Consider the following 15,422-nt stretch of genomic DNA (forward strand, 5'->3'; position numbering starts at 1 on the left):
ATCTCCCGAAATTAAGAAACTAGGCACTGATAAATTGACCAGCGAATAAATTGGTGCATCACAGTTCAATGTTTCTGAAGTTGGATTTTTCAAGAAAGCTCAGGCTCTCTGACTCCATCTCTCCATCAAAGCAGTGCTTTGTGTGTTTTAACTTGCAAATATACCTGAATTCAAATGTGTATTCAGAGCAAACAGTTATAAAACCTTCAGCATGCTGCTGCTCTCCACCCCCAGTCCACCCATAGGGAGCTGCGATACTGTTCTCAGCCACTCCTGAGCTCCTTTGTTGAGCAGGATTTTAGGAGTAGCAGCGGAAGCGCCAGTGACAGCTCAGGATAAATCTCAGGAAGCCTGTTGGGCTGGAAGGACCTACTGCTGACCTCTTCCTGGATCTAATTCCAGGATTTCCCCAATTTTTCAACACTACGTTTAGGCATGATGCAAATTTCAGATTTGTGGTTCCAAAAAGGTTTACTGTAAAGCACTACTGCAGTGCAAGATTTCAGGCTTGAGGCTACAGAATTTCTTGGTAAATGAATAATACAGGAAGGCACGTTCTGTTAATGAATTACAGTTTTCATGTGGATTGTTTTCATCCATTTAAAGATTTCTGTTTTGGGGTTCCTTAAACTGAAGAACAAAGCATGTCATAAATTATTAAAGCCTTTTAAATGTGTTCTGCTGAAGCTGTTATACTGTGATAAGTTGTTTCTCCATCATTAACACATTTGGGACCGAGTACATAGGGTTGATTGACAGCACTAAGACCCTCCTCCTGGCTCTGATTGGTTGTTTTTGGTCGGGAGCAGTGAGTTTCTTCAGATGGCAGTAGTAGTTCATGGAGGAGATTGATCTTTTCACAGATTATCTGTCTCATGTCATAGTTGTCATGACATTGTGACAGTTTTAACACATATGTAGAACATGTTCTTTATAAAAGTTGAATACTGCAGCTTTAAGAATTGTACCAATGTACATAATTCCTCACTGTCTCAGATAAACATTCCTCAAAAGTATCCGTCTCCTGTGGATGCTAAAACCAGATAGCGGAAGCGGATTAAAACACGGCAACAAACTTCTGAGCAATTGCATGACACTTGGCACAGAGCTCTGTGGAACCAGTTTGTTCCCCCTGGTCTTCTGGTGTCGAATTTGGCAGGCAGTTTCTTCCCAGAGCACAGATGTATTCAATCCGCTGGTTATTACACTCATAGTGAACAGCTGACTCTGTAGACGTTGACTGATGTGAGGACGTTACGCTCCTGGACTTCACCAAGTTGAATGAATGTTTGTTCTATCTGATAAGGTGGAAGGCTTTGAGGCTTTAGTTGTTTAGGTGTATGGATGAAGTCAGTGGACACTAGAGGTGGGATCTATTAAAAACTGTTTATCTGCTAACATGCAGAGTTGTACATTTTCACTCATTGTTATTTGAATATAGCTAAATCTCTTAGATGGATCCTTTCACATGCAGCTATTTCCCCCAGCAGGCAGGGAGGGTCTTCATGTCTGAAGTCTTATTGCGGTCCTCCATGGACCATTTCAGGCTGAAATTCCTCACTAATGACTAATCCTTATCTCTTCCCTCCTTCACCTCCCTGGTCCTTACGCTCTGATCACATATGTTCAGGTTCTAGTAAGCAAGCAAAAAAAAGACATGATCTTCGCTCTGGTCCTCATCTCAAGAAAAAAACAATTCTTCCACTTTCTGCTCTTTGCACTGTTCATATCTGTGCTGATTTCTCTCAATGCCAAAGACGTCTTTTCTCAGAGGACGACCTGTTTCAGTAGCTTGATTCAGTATTTTTAATCCTCTCCACATTGAGGATTAAAATGAGTTAAACTTGCTGGAGCTAAGTGACTGCCTCTGGGCTGAGACTCGGTCTAACGAGGGCCGTTTCCGCAGAGGCCTTTTCCTTTTGTTGACAATAGCAGCCAGCCTTCAGTTTAAACTAGATGGGATGATAGTGTGTGTGTATTAACGTGATCGGACCCTCTGTTAGTTCCCTTGATGTAGCAGTCAGTATATGTCTACTCTAACATTTGGTTCTCTAAATACAATCAGAGTTTATGGTTTGTTTTTCCCAGTTTGCCACTGTTTAGTCTTCATAGTAATTGATTTATTTTGGTTTATAGGTGTTGCTAGACTTTTTAATTACAATTGAGCACATGCTTATACTGCAAGTTATTGTCTGTTTGTCACATCTATAGAGCATCATAAAGTTTTGGCTACAGCCTAGGAAGCTTTCAGGTCAGATGTTTGAATATTCCTTGGCTTGTCAAAATGGAAGAACAGAAAAATCTGATTATAAGAGGTGGAAAATGGCACCCACCAGCTTTTTTCCCCATTTCAAATATGTGCAAAACTTTGTCGATATTCTGCTAATGTCGACAAAAACACAATCTTGCAGTTGCAGTGTTTCCATGAAATAAGAAATGCAATTAAAATCACACATGAATGATTTTGTGCATGCGATAAGTCATCAAAGTCATGCCGCGCCATCATCCTCCAACTACTTCCTGTCGTCTTCTTCGACGTTTCTGCCAGTAGTGGCATCCGGATGTTTATGTGATGTGGAAAAAGATGCTGCTATATCAATTTTGTAAAATACACAGATTTGGATACAGCTGAAAGTCCACCTCATCTTAGCGCAAAAATCTTTTTTATCCAAATGGTTTTTTCAAAGTTGCTGTTTCCATTAAGCAACTACTCCTCTAAATTCAAATTCATTTGGTTTTGATTTGCAATTCTAGAGAAATTCCTTATTCTAAAATGTAGATTAATTAACAGTTGTACAAAGTCATTAAAAATGGTTTGAAAGATGGAATAATTGAACTGGTGTATTTCTAGCATATTGGAGCTAAATTAAAGCGTGCCTTCCATCATATGCTGAGTTTCCTGTCTGTTTCTCTCCAAACCATGAGGGTCTATCAGCAGCTTAGTGAGATTGATATTTGGATATTGTCATATCACGACTCGTGTTGAGTCCCTGCTGATGCAGAGCACAGCCTCTTGTGGATGAATAAACTAAACTGTGTTAAGTTTGACACAGCTTGTTAAAATAATTTCACTTAAGAGAGCTGTTGAAAATGTAGGCCAGCGGTGAGCAGCACAGCCACTCTGCCACCATGAGAGGTTTCTTCCTTTAATTCACATTAACATGAATGCGGTCATTCTGGCTTGTTACATAAGCTGCCATTTAAAGTCCTCATGTCTTTAGTCCTAATTTACTGAATTGCATGTTTCTTTCATGCAAAATTAGATTTTAATATCTTTGTACTTAACTGAAAACTACAAAATGTCTTCAAACCTTCCACAATGGCTCTTTTATATTACAAATAGTTAAACTTAAGGGACTTATTATATAAAATTCACTTTGGATGTTTTTCTTCTTCCATCCGAGTCTCTACTGGACTAAAAACAGTCCAAACACTAAAAAGAACCATTCATCCGTTTTCTGGAAACAAGTTCATGTCTGTAAAACGAGCCCTTTTTAAGACCTCCTGATTTTGAAGTCGCTGCTGCTGAATCATTCATTCTTCAGAATGCTCCACTTCTGCTTCTGGGTCCAACTCAGTCAAACATTCACCTTTGTGCATCTGTTTACAGCCATTTTGCAAGTGTGAACACTGAATTAGGGGGAGGAAAAGGGGCGTGGTCAGCAGCAGCTTATTTGCATAAAAGTGACAGAGGCCTAAAACAGTTAATTCTGAAAGGAGCTCAAAATAGGCAGCAGTGACCAGGTGAAATCTCATTATCAGAGAATGACTTTGTTCAAAAATGTAATAAATATGTTTTCTCTATACCATAGACCATCCCTAACCTGTTGAAAAGAAGCATAATAGATCCCTTTAAGAAGCAACTAATGTATTTAAATCTAGATGCAACACAAGCAGAATATAGCAGATCTTCAGTTCCTTTTTCTCTTTTTTTAATAACTGCATTGAATTTCCACTGCAGAATGATTAAAGGTAGCAGCAATCTGTCTTTAGATCCAATTCTTCTCAGGTTGGATTTTTTTTTTAAACCAGTTTCAATCTTCCATATGAAAAGTATTTTAGTAGTCTTTTTTTTTTCTTTTAATTTTTTAAGGTTTAACATTAGCTGCTCCTTAGCTGGATCTGTTTAGCCGGACTGAGGGGAAGAATGAGTCTCTGGCCTGTAGAGGCTGCAGGCGGCTGGTCTGGAGGAATTCAGAGCCTTCCTAGGAATTCCAGCCATTTTCAACACAGAATCACATTCAGGTCCTGTTGCATTAGCATGGTCTCAGTCAGGCTGTGCATTTAAATGTAAAATGATTAGAAATGACTCGATGGCAGGATAACTCTGCTTATTATTCTGCGGTTCTTTCTCATTTTACATTAAAATGCTTTTAGTTAAAAAAAAGAAGTAAAAATTCTGCATGCTTGTGTAAATGGGCAAAATATTCATGAATGTAATTGTGTTATACCTCTGGTATTAATTAGTTGCAGGTGGGCTAGTTTAGCATCTGCTTCCTGTTTATTTCTAATATCCCATTTTCACTCAGACTGAAGGCTGAATATCTGCTCTGGTGTCATGTGTCTAAGTGGTCATCATAAGTGTGCAGCAGCTAGTTAACACAGTTTGACTGGTTTATCTCTCAGATAAAGTTAACTCACAGTTCATGTGTGATTCATTCGGCCTATCAGCAGCCTTTGTTGTTCTCCATGGAGAAGCTTGTTGTGCCGCGTGTTTCAACCCAGTGGCTGCTGAGCCGCTCAGCCATGATTAATTCAGGCAGGCCTCTGGAGAGCAGCAGGCAGGGTTACCTGGAGATCTGGTGTCTGGCTGCCAGGATCACACGGCCGTCTATGGAGGACACCAGGCTGCAGCACCTGGAGAACAGCAGACATGGCCGGGACGACATCACACTGAAAGGGCCGCAATTATTAGTGTCATTAGATCGACATGACTGGATTTATTGTTTTAAATTGCTAAAGTTTTACTCTGTTAGTCTCTTGGAACTTTTTAATTTCAGGCTCTGTGGAACTGTAATATTCTGTTTTAGGGACGCAAGTTATCAATTGATGAATTAATGTAAAGTTGATTGAGCTTAGAGTCGTCTTTCCATAACATGTAGGGCTAATTTTTTATAATATGCAGATTGTTTTTTTTTTTCTAAAAAAGCATATTATATATATTTTTAAATATTGTCAGTTGTATTACATCCTCACTGAATAAATAAAAATTGTTTTTCCAAAATTATTAGCCATATTTACAAAATGTACCAAAACAGGAACCTCTTAGGTTGCTATGATGGTGTATTAGGGCCAATGTAGATAGAAAAATAAGAGTATATTTCTGCCAGGAAAAAAAAAATATGTATATATTTAGAAAAACTTGGAAATTTCTGAGTTTGAAAATTTGCTATAAAAAAGTTTGACTTTTCAAACTCAGGATTTTGTTTTCTTGAAAATTTCTGAGATTAATCTCGATGTGAGTTTTTTTTAATGCAAATTTTTAACTTCTGTTTTAATCTTAACTGTTTGTTGTTTTTCAGTTTCATTTAATGAATTCAAATGTGGGTGACAAGCCCAGGCAAAACAAGTGAGATTAATGAGACAGATTTGTTTGTGTCAGTGGTGAATAGGGATACACCGATCCACTTTTTTTCACTACTGATACGATATCTGAGTTTTAGTATCAGCTGATGCGATTCGTTACAGAAAACGGAGCTAAATTGACTTCCAATGTTTCTCTTTTTAAAACATAAATGTGCTGAATGTAAAAATAAACTGCAACAAACCTTCTTTCAAGTGGCTCAGAAAGTGAAATAAGTCATTCTGAAAGTAATGTAAAATACATAATAAATCATAATGTAGCTCAGAGTGCAAATCATAGAATTACATGTATAGATTTAACCTATTTAGTGTGGATGGGGCAAATTGTCACTGATACCCAAAGTGAAATTTTTTTCATTATGAGGACCAATACAGATATCAATGTCTGTGCATCTCTAGAAGCAGGAGGGTCAGGTTTCTGCAGACACTCCCTCACACCATGAGAGTGTCCCAAGGTCATGGAGCAGTTCATCCTCAGCTCAGAACTCCTTCCTGCTCTCAGGCAATGACAGAATGTGTCTGAAATGATCCCCATCATCCCGGCTTCCCTTCCTCTGGTTGCCACTGCAGTGCGACTCCAGCGTCAGCAGCCAATTAGCCCCCCGTGTGTCGCTCCTCCGCCAGCCCAACGTGATGGATGAACAACTTGAGCGCTGCGTCAGGCTCATACATCACCTACTCTGTTAAAACGGCACCCAGAGGCTGGGCATGGCACCCGGGACCGTCCACCACCAACTTACTGATACAAGTGTTTGTCATTTCTGAATGAGTCACAAAGAGTTGGACACAGAATCGTCATCAAAAAAACGAGTATAGACAGTGCAGATCAAGTTATAATCAATTTAGCAGACAGCTGCAGGCCTCAGGCCCCTGGTTCAGCAGATGAAAACTGAAATTAGTCAATGGTTTCTGTTGGGGCTAGGTGTTAAATCTATTTAATCAATCAAATTTTTGGATGACTGACATAAAAGTTACTTTTTGAAAATGTTTTCTATCATTTGTAATTTTTCTTTTTAGAAAAGAAAACAGTTCAAATCAGACCTGATCTAAAAAAAAAGAAGAAAAAAAAAGATTTTATTGTTAAACCATATCACTAAGCCACAGTTTCTGTGCCATCACATATTATTAGAAATGAATTCAGTTTCATGTTTCTAGTCCATGTCACTTCAGTGTGTTGGACTGTTAGGGTGTTGCTCCACCCTAACATCACTGCTAATGATGGACAAAGGTGACCCTTCAGAACGGCTGGGGGACGATTTGTGACCGCCGTGACTAAAATGAATACATACACACAAATTTAAAAAGACAATGGAAGAAATTTCAAAGGATAATTTCCCTTATCTTTTTAAATAAAGAATGGATTCGATATGCAGAAAGGAATTCCTTGTAGCTGAATATTAGAAAAAATGAATAAATTAAGATGTTTTTTTCTAGAGATAAACTGTTTGTCTTCCCAGATCTTCCAATTGCAGCAACAGGAGTAGCTTCCTCTGTCATCCTGCTGGGCTGCATTAAATGAAACCTTCCTGCTGTCACATGGGTGGATTCTGAACACATTCTAACCCTATTAATTTGACATCAACGTTGTTATTTCCCTTATCGTTTTCTATTAGCATTGGCAGATAATAAAAATGTCGCCGCGGCTATTAAGCCGTGAAAGATGATGACATTTATAGCTCATCCATTTCATTCCAGACACAAAGGAACATCAGCTCTTTGCAATAAGTAAATCACTGTGGCCCTCTGCCCTGATACAGCTACCTATATAGTTCATGTGTCGTAGCTGGGGGCCCCGGGGTTAGCTGGAAGATAACAGCTGATCTGGAAAATGAAACGTGTTCCTTTTTTATTCTGATGTCACGTTATTAAAAAACATGATATGGAAAACAATGCGTGATGTCAGTGGAAGGTTAACATCTCTGCTGCAGTTGCATGTTTCCTCTTGAATAACCTGAGTGCACGCCGCTGCAGCCCTGAGCGCAGTCTGACAGGCTGCGTCAGCCGCTGTTAGCGTCCCAGCTCCTCCTGCAGGAACAGCAGAGCGCCGAGTTCTGCTCCCACTGGTTGTTGATGTCGGGCTTGACGGCTGCATTTGATGCTTCTTGTTGACCCCGTGTCTCTGTAGCTGCGTTTCCGTTACAAATGTGTGCAAGTATTTATCTATATTCCGATAATATAGACAAAGGATCGGAAAAAATACAACTGATGTGTTTATACTAAATAAGAAATAAAATTAAAATCACATGTGAATAAGGTTGTTCATGCGATAAGTCATAAGTAATATATAGCAGTGACTGATATAAACTGTTACATGAGAAGATATATTCATAACTTAGCCATGGCGCTAACTCTCATTATCTATCAGCCAATCAGGGGAGACGTCGGCATCTTATTCATACGTTGGAGCAACAAGTAAATTCAATACAGTAAATTCAAACATCTGAATTTACTGATGTTTAAAGTCCACCACTCTAAAGGCAGCTCATTTGTGGCCAGGGAAGCACTTCCCTGTCCGGATAGTGCTGCAGGATGGTGTTTATCGAGTTTACATTCAAACTCTAAACGGTTTGAATGTTATGTTCCTTGTGCGGGAAATGTTTGTGAGTTTTGTGGTGTTAAAACCTGATACATTAGTGTCGCTGCCAGTCAGTTGCTATGGCAATGAGTCTGTGTGTAATTTAGTGATACAGTCTTTTTAACGTAAGAAGCGTCCTGAAGAAGTTCATTTCAGATGACGAGGCTTTTCAAGAACAATATTTGTGCTTGTGGTGTTATGAATGCTGTACCATTCAGACACCGTCTTACAAAAGTAACTTTTCCTCTTCTGTCTCTCTCATAGCTGTTTAATCAGCAGTTTTATCAGCAGACCAGTGACTCTCAGGCAAATGTGTGTTTAAATATTTTTTCTGTGTGTTTCCGTCTCCAGCTGGTCGGCGGTCAGTTTGACCTTGAAATGAACTTCATCATCCAGGAGCCAGAGAGCATTGTGTGCATGGTGGAGCTGCTGGACAAGTGTGAGCCCACGTGTCAGGCCGAGATCTGGAGCATCTTCACCGCCATCCTCAAAAAAAGCGTGCGGAACCTGCAGGCATGCACCGAGGTGGAGCTCATCCAGCTGGTGCTGCACAGGATCTCCACCACTGACAGCATGATTGCAGGTATGGGGGAAAATGTCCTTTTATTTGTTATTGCTACATTTTCACTTTCACTTTTTGGCACATTATCATTGAATCTGTTGAACCTTTTTAAGATGCAAATGAACAAAAAATACAGTGCCTTTTTGAATAAGAAAATAAACATTGTATTGCCTAAAATAGAGCAAAGGTCCTCAGTTGAAACATATTTCTAACATCAATATGTGAAAAGCTCAGGCCTTTCTGCTTGCCTTGACCTCAGTACACATCAATACAGTGTACTGCTGATCTGATTATTTTTGGTTTACCGATTAATAACTGGATAGCAGAAGGTGCTGTATAGATTTTTTTTTCTTTTTTTACAGAATCCAAACCAGGTGAAGCTAAAACTGCTTTTATAAGCTTTGGGCAGAATGTATTTACACAGAAGTTTTTTTGTTTTTTTTTCTTTTTTCATATTTTTAATTCAAAATGTGTACCATTTTGTATAGTTTTGTAATTATGGCTCTGGTTGAGTTATTCTTTCAGCAAATTGCCTCTTTTGAATCTGTATAAACACTTTGCAGTGTGATGTCACACGCAAGATCCCACCCTCCATCTCACTGATGACTTAGGAGATGATGACTTCCATTGGTTTTAACTGTCAGGTTGTCAGCATAACATGCTAAATCTTAAATGTATGGGTGATGTTTAAAAGAAAACGAGACTGGTTGTTTTGCTACTAATTATCAGCACTATGTCAACTAGATAGTCAGGATAAGTTTAAAAAAAAAATAGTGAGAGAGGGGGAAGTAGGTCAGTTATGCTAGCTTGACTATGATAACCTGAACATGTGGATGTGCTGTGGAATTTGGTGTGTTTGGGTTAAATTAAAAAAATAAAAAATAAATGAGGCGACCCACACACACACCAACTATCTGATGGATCATCAGTTGAGCAGGTGTTTGAATTAACTAATTAACATCCACTCTGTTCAGTCACTTATTAATAATCATAAAATATACTTCAAAACATAAAACTGTAAACGGTTTTAATGTTCTGTTCTTTGTGCGGGAAATGTTTGTGAGTTTTGTGGTGTTAAAACCTGATACATTAGTGTTGCTGCCAGACAGTTGCTATGGCAATGAGTCTGTGTGTAACAGCTGACGGCGAGAAAAAATTGAGTGGTTTTGAATCGTTCTTCAAAGGTTTTTCTGCATTATTTTTCTCTTTCCTGTGGAATACTGCACTAAATTAGTAATACCTCCATCTCCAGGTTTCATTTTGCTAACAGAATAGCTCTACTGGCAGCGCGGTTATGAATGACAAGTCAAAGAATCATCTTTTTGCCCTCCAGCGTTGTGCACGTGCGCTAAATTTCCAGATGTAAACAATAACTTTAAACATGTCTATACTCCGGTCAACAATTAATCGGTTCCAAAATTAGGTGAAGATTATTTCAGATATCGATTAATCATTCCAGCCTTTGACTTCACGACGCTGTTTGTTCATTAATGTTCTCTAAACAAAACTCTGAGGCCTCCATAGAGGATCATTGATCATTGACATTCTGTGTGAAGACTGTTCACAGGTTTTGGTTTCACATTAAGCTGCACTGGTACCCACACACTGCTGTTAGTGATTTGCTTAGCAGCTTGTGTTGCTGCACCTTAGTGATGCTCCTGTCACAAACAGTAGACATACTATACAGTGTTGCCTAGGGAAGTGTCCGTGTTTTTAGATGTAGGGTGAATTAGTTGAATGTGGTGTCGGTAAAAGTCTTGAGCTGAACCTTAGCGGAGGCTGACCAGTGACCCACATGAATGCTGGCTCAATAAAATCCAGAACCAGACCGACTGGTTGGAGTTTAAAGTCCATCACTCTAAAGGCAGCTCATTTGTGGCCAGGGAAGCACTTCCCTGTCCGGATAGTGTTTATCGCGTCAATAATTCCCCAGCTCCTCTGCTAGAAGCGTGCTGCAGCTGAGATGCATATTTCACCTGAAGCACCTAAAGACACAACCTCCCACTGAGGAGTCAGCGGAGTAAGATTTGTGGAATTCTCTAGCAAACTTCACGACTTATTTTTCACCCCCGTTTGTGACCTCATGACGTCACCTTCCAGTGCTGCACGTATTGATTGATAGTGCAGTGCTGACTGAGTTACAGTGTACAGTCTCTGTCTCAAGTGTCAGAGCAGCATTTTGCACATCTGCAGATCCGGAGGGAGTTTGTTTGGTGCTCAGTGACCTCTGTCCAGTGTGAGCAGCTCTGTCCTCCAGTGGCTAAGTCACATCAAGCAAGGCTGATGAGAAATGAAATAAAGCATAGCTAACCATCAACCACTCACGTTTCTATTTTAATCGATTGATAGCACTAATTTAAGATAAAACTCATTCCAAAACTCCTGAATAGCAGTTTGTGTCTCATCAGTTTCTGTGTTTTCATCAGGCCAGGTCTAATCCCTGTTCATTTCCAGCTGTAAACACCATCCTCTGCCTTGTGTGTGTGTGTGTGTGTGTGTGTGTGTGTGTGTGTGTGTGTGTGTGTGTGTGTGTGTGTGTGTGTGTGTGTGTGTGTGTGTGTGTGTGTGTGTGTGTGTGTGTGTGTGTGTGTGTGTGTGTGTGTGTGTGTGTGTGTGCGCGTGCGTGCGTGCGTGCATGTTTTGCAGACTTGCTGGTGGACATGTTGGGTGTGCTCGCCAGCTACAGCATCACAGTAAAGGAGCTCAAGCTTTTCTTCAGTAAGCTGCAAGGGGAGCAGGGCCAGTGGGTGAGTCAGAGTCCTAATGTGATGATGTGCTTGAATTAAACGATGTTCTATAAAATCTATCACCTTATTTATGTTAGATTCTCCATCCACACCAATCCTTTTGTTGTAGTTATGCTGGGAAACCAGAGCAGGTACAGTAGCTTTGTTTTTAGGCAAAGTCTTTTCCTGCATAAATTACAGGATCTTAAAGAAACTCAGCAAAATGACTGCAATCTAAATGGGTTTCTGACTTATACCAGTCTGAGTTCAGATTATTGATTTGATCAGTTCTAATCTTCAGTAGGCTCAAAGCCACTTTTTAACAACAGCAATGCATGCATGTCTGGATTGTATATTTTGGGCCTTATTGAGAGGGACATTTATACTAAAATGCAAAAGTTGTGGCGTTGTCTTCTATTTCCTTGTGGCCTGTAGTGATGCTACACTATTAACTTTTTATGGAAATAATTTACCTTAGAAAAAACAAATTAGGATCTTATTTTTGATATTATTTTAGTCAGAATAAAATGTGGAGCTAATTAGAAATGAATAATAACTAATATTGTGGTATATTATTTTAGATATGTACTAAAGTTTTAAGCAGACTGGGTTGGATATTAGTTGTTCTGGAAAATTATTTCAGTATTATGTAATGTCTTGACACATTTTAGTAACTGTTAGCTTCAACTGTTATGAAAATGTTGTATGTATCAAGTGTGACTTAGAAATTTGACTTCTTAGTTTAACGCCTTGAAAATGGGCCTGTGTCACTTTAAGGAGCTCCTGCTCTTTCTGACACTCTGCCTTCTGGAAGTCATCACAACAATGCTCCTCCATGATGCCATTTCCAACCATTTTTAGGAACATTGCCCTGAGAAGTAGTTTCTACAATGAGCTCAGCAGACTCACAGGTCCGCCATGTGTTTGCTAATTGCTTCTGGCTAGTCTGAAGGAGCTGAGTAAAGTTAATTTGCCTCTATCAACTTTGCTGGTGCAAATATAAGCTTATATTACTGTTTAAAAGCAATAATTAAAATTAGTTGAATGTAAACCTCAGTGTTTTTATCCACAAAACCAAACCCAGTTGCTACGCATACTGGTTTCCAGGACAACCATGTGACTGTGCTTATGTTGTGTCTAGTTTTCCTGTGACAGAGTGATTGTAACTCACAGGCCGGTTTCTGTCCTCAGCCTCGTCACGCCGTGAAGCTTCTGTCGGTGCTGAAGTACATGGCTCACAGGAACGGTCCAGACTCCTTCTTCAGCTTCCCTGGGAAGAATGCAGCTGTAAGTACGCTCCACACACAGATGACGAAAAGGGTCTATGGCAGGAATTTAACGTTTTTATTCATTGTTGGACTTTAGGTTCTTCTATGTCACCACCTGAACCCTCTGTTTCATTTCGATTCTCCAGTTAGTTTCAATTCTTCTCTAATTGATGCATTACCACAGAGAACCGTAAGAAGCTTTATTCTGCATGAAAGTAAAGTTTGTTGAAGATGTGGCTCTGAAAGTCTGGTTTTATGTAGCAATGTCGGTTACTAAACAGTCTGTCTGACGATGGCCTCATGAGTCACATCTCATCTCTGATCGTCTGTGGAGTTTGAACAGTTCTGAATATTACTTGCCTAAACATTTCCATTAGTGTGTGGCTTTGCTCTCTTGGAGTTGCTTCCTGCTTCGTTCTTTTCCAGAGCTTAATTATGAAAACGGCTCCTAGTTTAAAGAATTTAAAACCATATCTTTCAGACTCTGAAATCTGTCGTCTAACTCGATGTGTTTATCTGACCTGCTTTAGACTAATGACTGAAAAACTGTTTTAGATGTTTTTACAGAGATCAAGTCTATCAGATATGAGGTTTTATCTGTGTTGAACTGTTCAATATGAGTAAAAGTATTGTACCAGGAAGGAGGTAGAAACCAGTTTCTCAATTCTCCATCTAGTTTGGCCTTTAAAGCGTTTGGTTCTGTGGTCGTTGCTGATTGGTTTCTGAGTAGAGAAGGCCAACTTGTGTTGTGGGTTCTGGTTAGTTTGGTCAGCAGTGAGCCATGAGGACTTCCTGTGCTGGTCCTTTAAAGCTGCAGTATGTAACTTCAAAAATATATTTTTAGATATTTGTTAAAACCGTCACCATGTTGTGATGAAACACGGATAATATGAAACAATCTGTGAAAATATCGACCTCTGCCACACCCTCCCTGTGCTGCTATCGCCGTCTGAAAAAATTCACCGCTCCCTACCAAAACCAGCCAATCAGAGCCAGGAGGAGAGTCTTAGCGCTGTCTGTCAACCTAATGTACTGGCTGCTAAGTGTGTGGCAGAGAAACGACTTACTGTTAAAAGTAAATTGTTTATCCACCGTCATCGGTGGCAATGCCAACTAGCCTTAGCATGCATGACAGGTTCTGCTACCAGGGAGAAGCTATAGCAGAGAGGGAATGATCGACAACTCTAAGACCCGCCTCCTGGCTCTGATTGGTTGTTTCTAGTTAGCACTGGGAGAGAGACTATTTTTAGATCTTTTTTTCCCCCTACAGATCATCTGACTGACGCATATTGTTATAACATGGTGACGGTTTCAACAAACATGTAAAACAATATTTTTTATAAAGCCACATACTGCAGCTTTAAGCAAACAACTAAAAACTAATCCAGGTTTTGGAGAATTTTCTAGAATTGTTTTCCCAAACCATCAACTTTAACCTTGACCGTATGTAAACTTCTGACCTGCACTGTTAGCAAACACCGATACTCTTTTCTGCTCTTTTCTTTTTTTTTTGACCCAATTTTTTTTGTCTCCTGCTGTTTTTACATATATTGATATTTTTATTCCACCAGGCTATAGCTCTACCCCCCATTGCAAGATGGCCGTACCAGAATGGATTTACGTTCCACACGTGGATCCGAATGGATCCTCTAAACAACATCAACGTGGATAAAGACAAGCCTTATCTATACTGGTAGGTGATGCTGACTGCCTCTGCTACAGCTGCTGTAGGAGAGGGAGTCGCCTACAGCACTCCCTGGGCTTCTCAGCCCACTAAAACTGAGTGGCTGAGTTATAAACTGGCTGATGTAAACATGAGGTTGTTTTTTTTTGTTTTTTTTATTTGTCACGTTTCCATTAAATCTATTTTTGTAATTTCAATTTGTGCAATGGAAACGCAGCTAATGTGAGTGAGCAATTTTCCTTAGCAGAGCTGATGCGGCTCACTTCACAGGCGAGCCACATCAAGGTGCTGATTAGGCGGCAGGATTATTGCTCAGGTGTGCCTGAGCGCCCCGCCTAACATTACGTGTGTTTCCCGTTCATCTCGTTGCAGCTTCCGCACCAGCAAAGGCATGGGCTACTCTGCACACTTTGTGGCCGGCTGTTTGATAGTGACCTCATTGAAGTCAAATGGCAAAGGCTTCCAGCACTGCGTGAAGTACGACTTCAAACCACAGAAGGTACGGGAGGAATCCCACTGATCAGTCTGCCATCTGCATGACAACGGTGCACCAATTTGAGACATTCTGGACAGTTATGGAGCTGAACCTACAGATTGTTCATATTTAATAAAACTGACAATTGAGACCATTGGAAATAAGAATGAAAAAAATAAAACAAATCAAAGCCCCATCTGTCATCCACAGTTGTTTTGACAAATCCTGTTGAGCTTCATGAAAAATGTATGACTTCACTTCCTGTGAGATTATCCAGCTGAAATGAATGGAATTACCAGACTGCTTCCACATTGCATGAAACCTGCAATTCAATTCATTTTCTTTCTTTATCACCCATTTACAATATATCATCCTGATCCACTTTACAAAAAAAGTCATTTCAATTCGATGTCACATACATTCTAATCGATCCTAGTTATCAATCAAACATTGCATTGAGCTTAATTAATTATTGAAAGTAGTTTATGAAGTTTCTATCTTAGGAAACCCAGCAGAGCATTGAGTCATTGACTTGCAGCACTCAGACCT

At 39.7% G+C, this 15,422-nt stretch overlaps 1 protein-coding gene across 3 annotated transcripts in view; it reads left to right on the forward strand.

Moving 5' to 3' along the window:
- Positions 1 to 15,422, forward strand: part of lrba (LPS-responsive vesicle trafficking, beach and anchor containing) — a 229,719-nt gene that overhangs the window by 10,967 nt on the left and 203,330 nt on the right. For all 3 annotated transcript variants that reach the window (XM_088008919.1, XM_088008921.1, XM_088008927.1), the window contains exons 2-6: positions 8,510 to 8,741; positions 11,367 to 11,467; positions 12,638 to 12,733; positions 14,286 to 14,407; positions 14,771 to 14,897. In XM_088008919.1, the coding sequence (XP_087865045.1) occupies positions 8,510 to 8,741; positions 11,367 to 11,467; positions 12,638 to 12,733; positions 14,286 to 14,407; positions 14,771 to 14,897 (678 nt within the window). The remainder of the gene's footprint in view (positions 1 to 8,509; positions 8,742 to 11,366; positions 11,468 to 12,637; positions 12,734 to 14,285; positions 14,408 to 14,770; positions 14,898 to 15,422) is intronic.

This window comes from Poecilia mexicana, unplaced genomic scaffold (genome assembly GCF_051168715.1).
Source record: "Poecilia mexicana isolate PSO_F unplaced genomic scaffold, ASM5116871v1 scaffold_2, whole genome shotgun sequence".
In the NCBI taxonomy this organism is placed as follows: domain Eukaryota; kingdom Metazoa; phylum Chordata; class Actinopteri; order Cyprinodontiformes; family Poeciliidae; genus Poecilia; species Poecilia mexicana.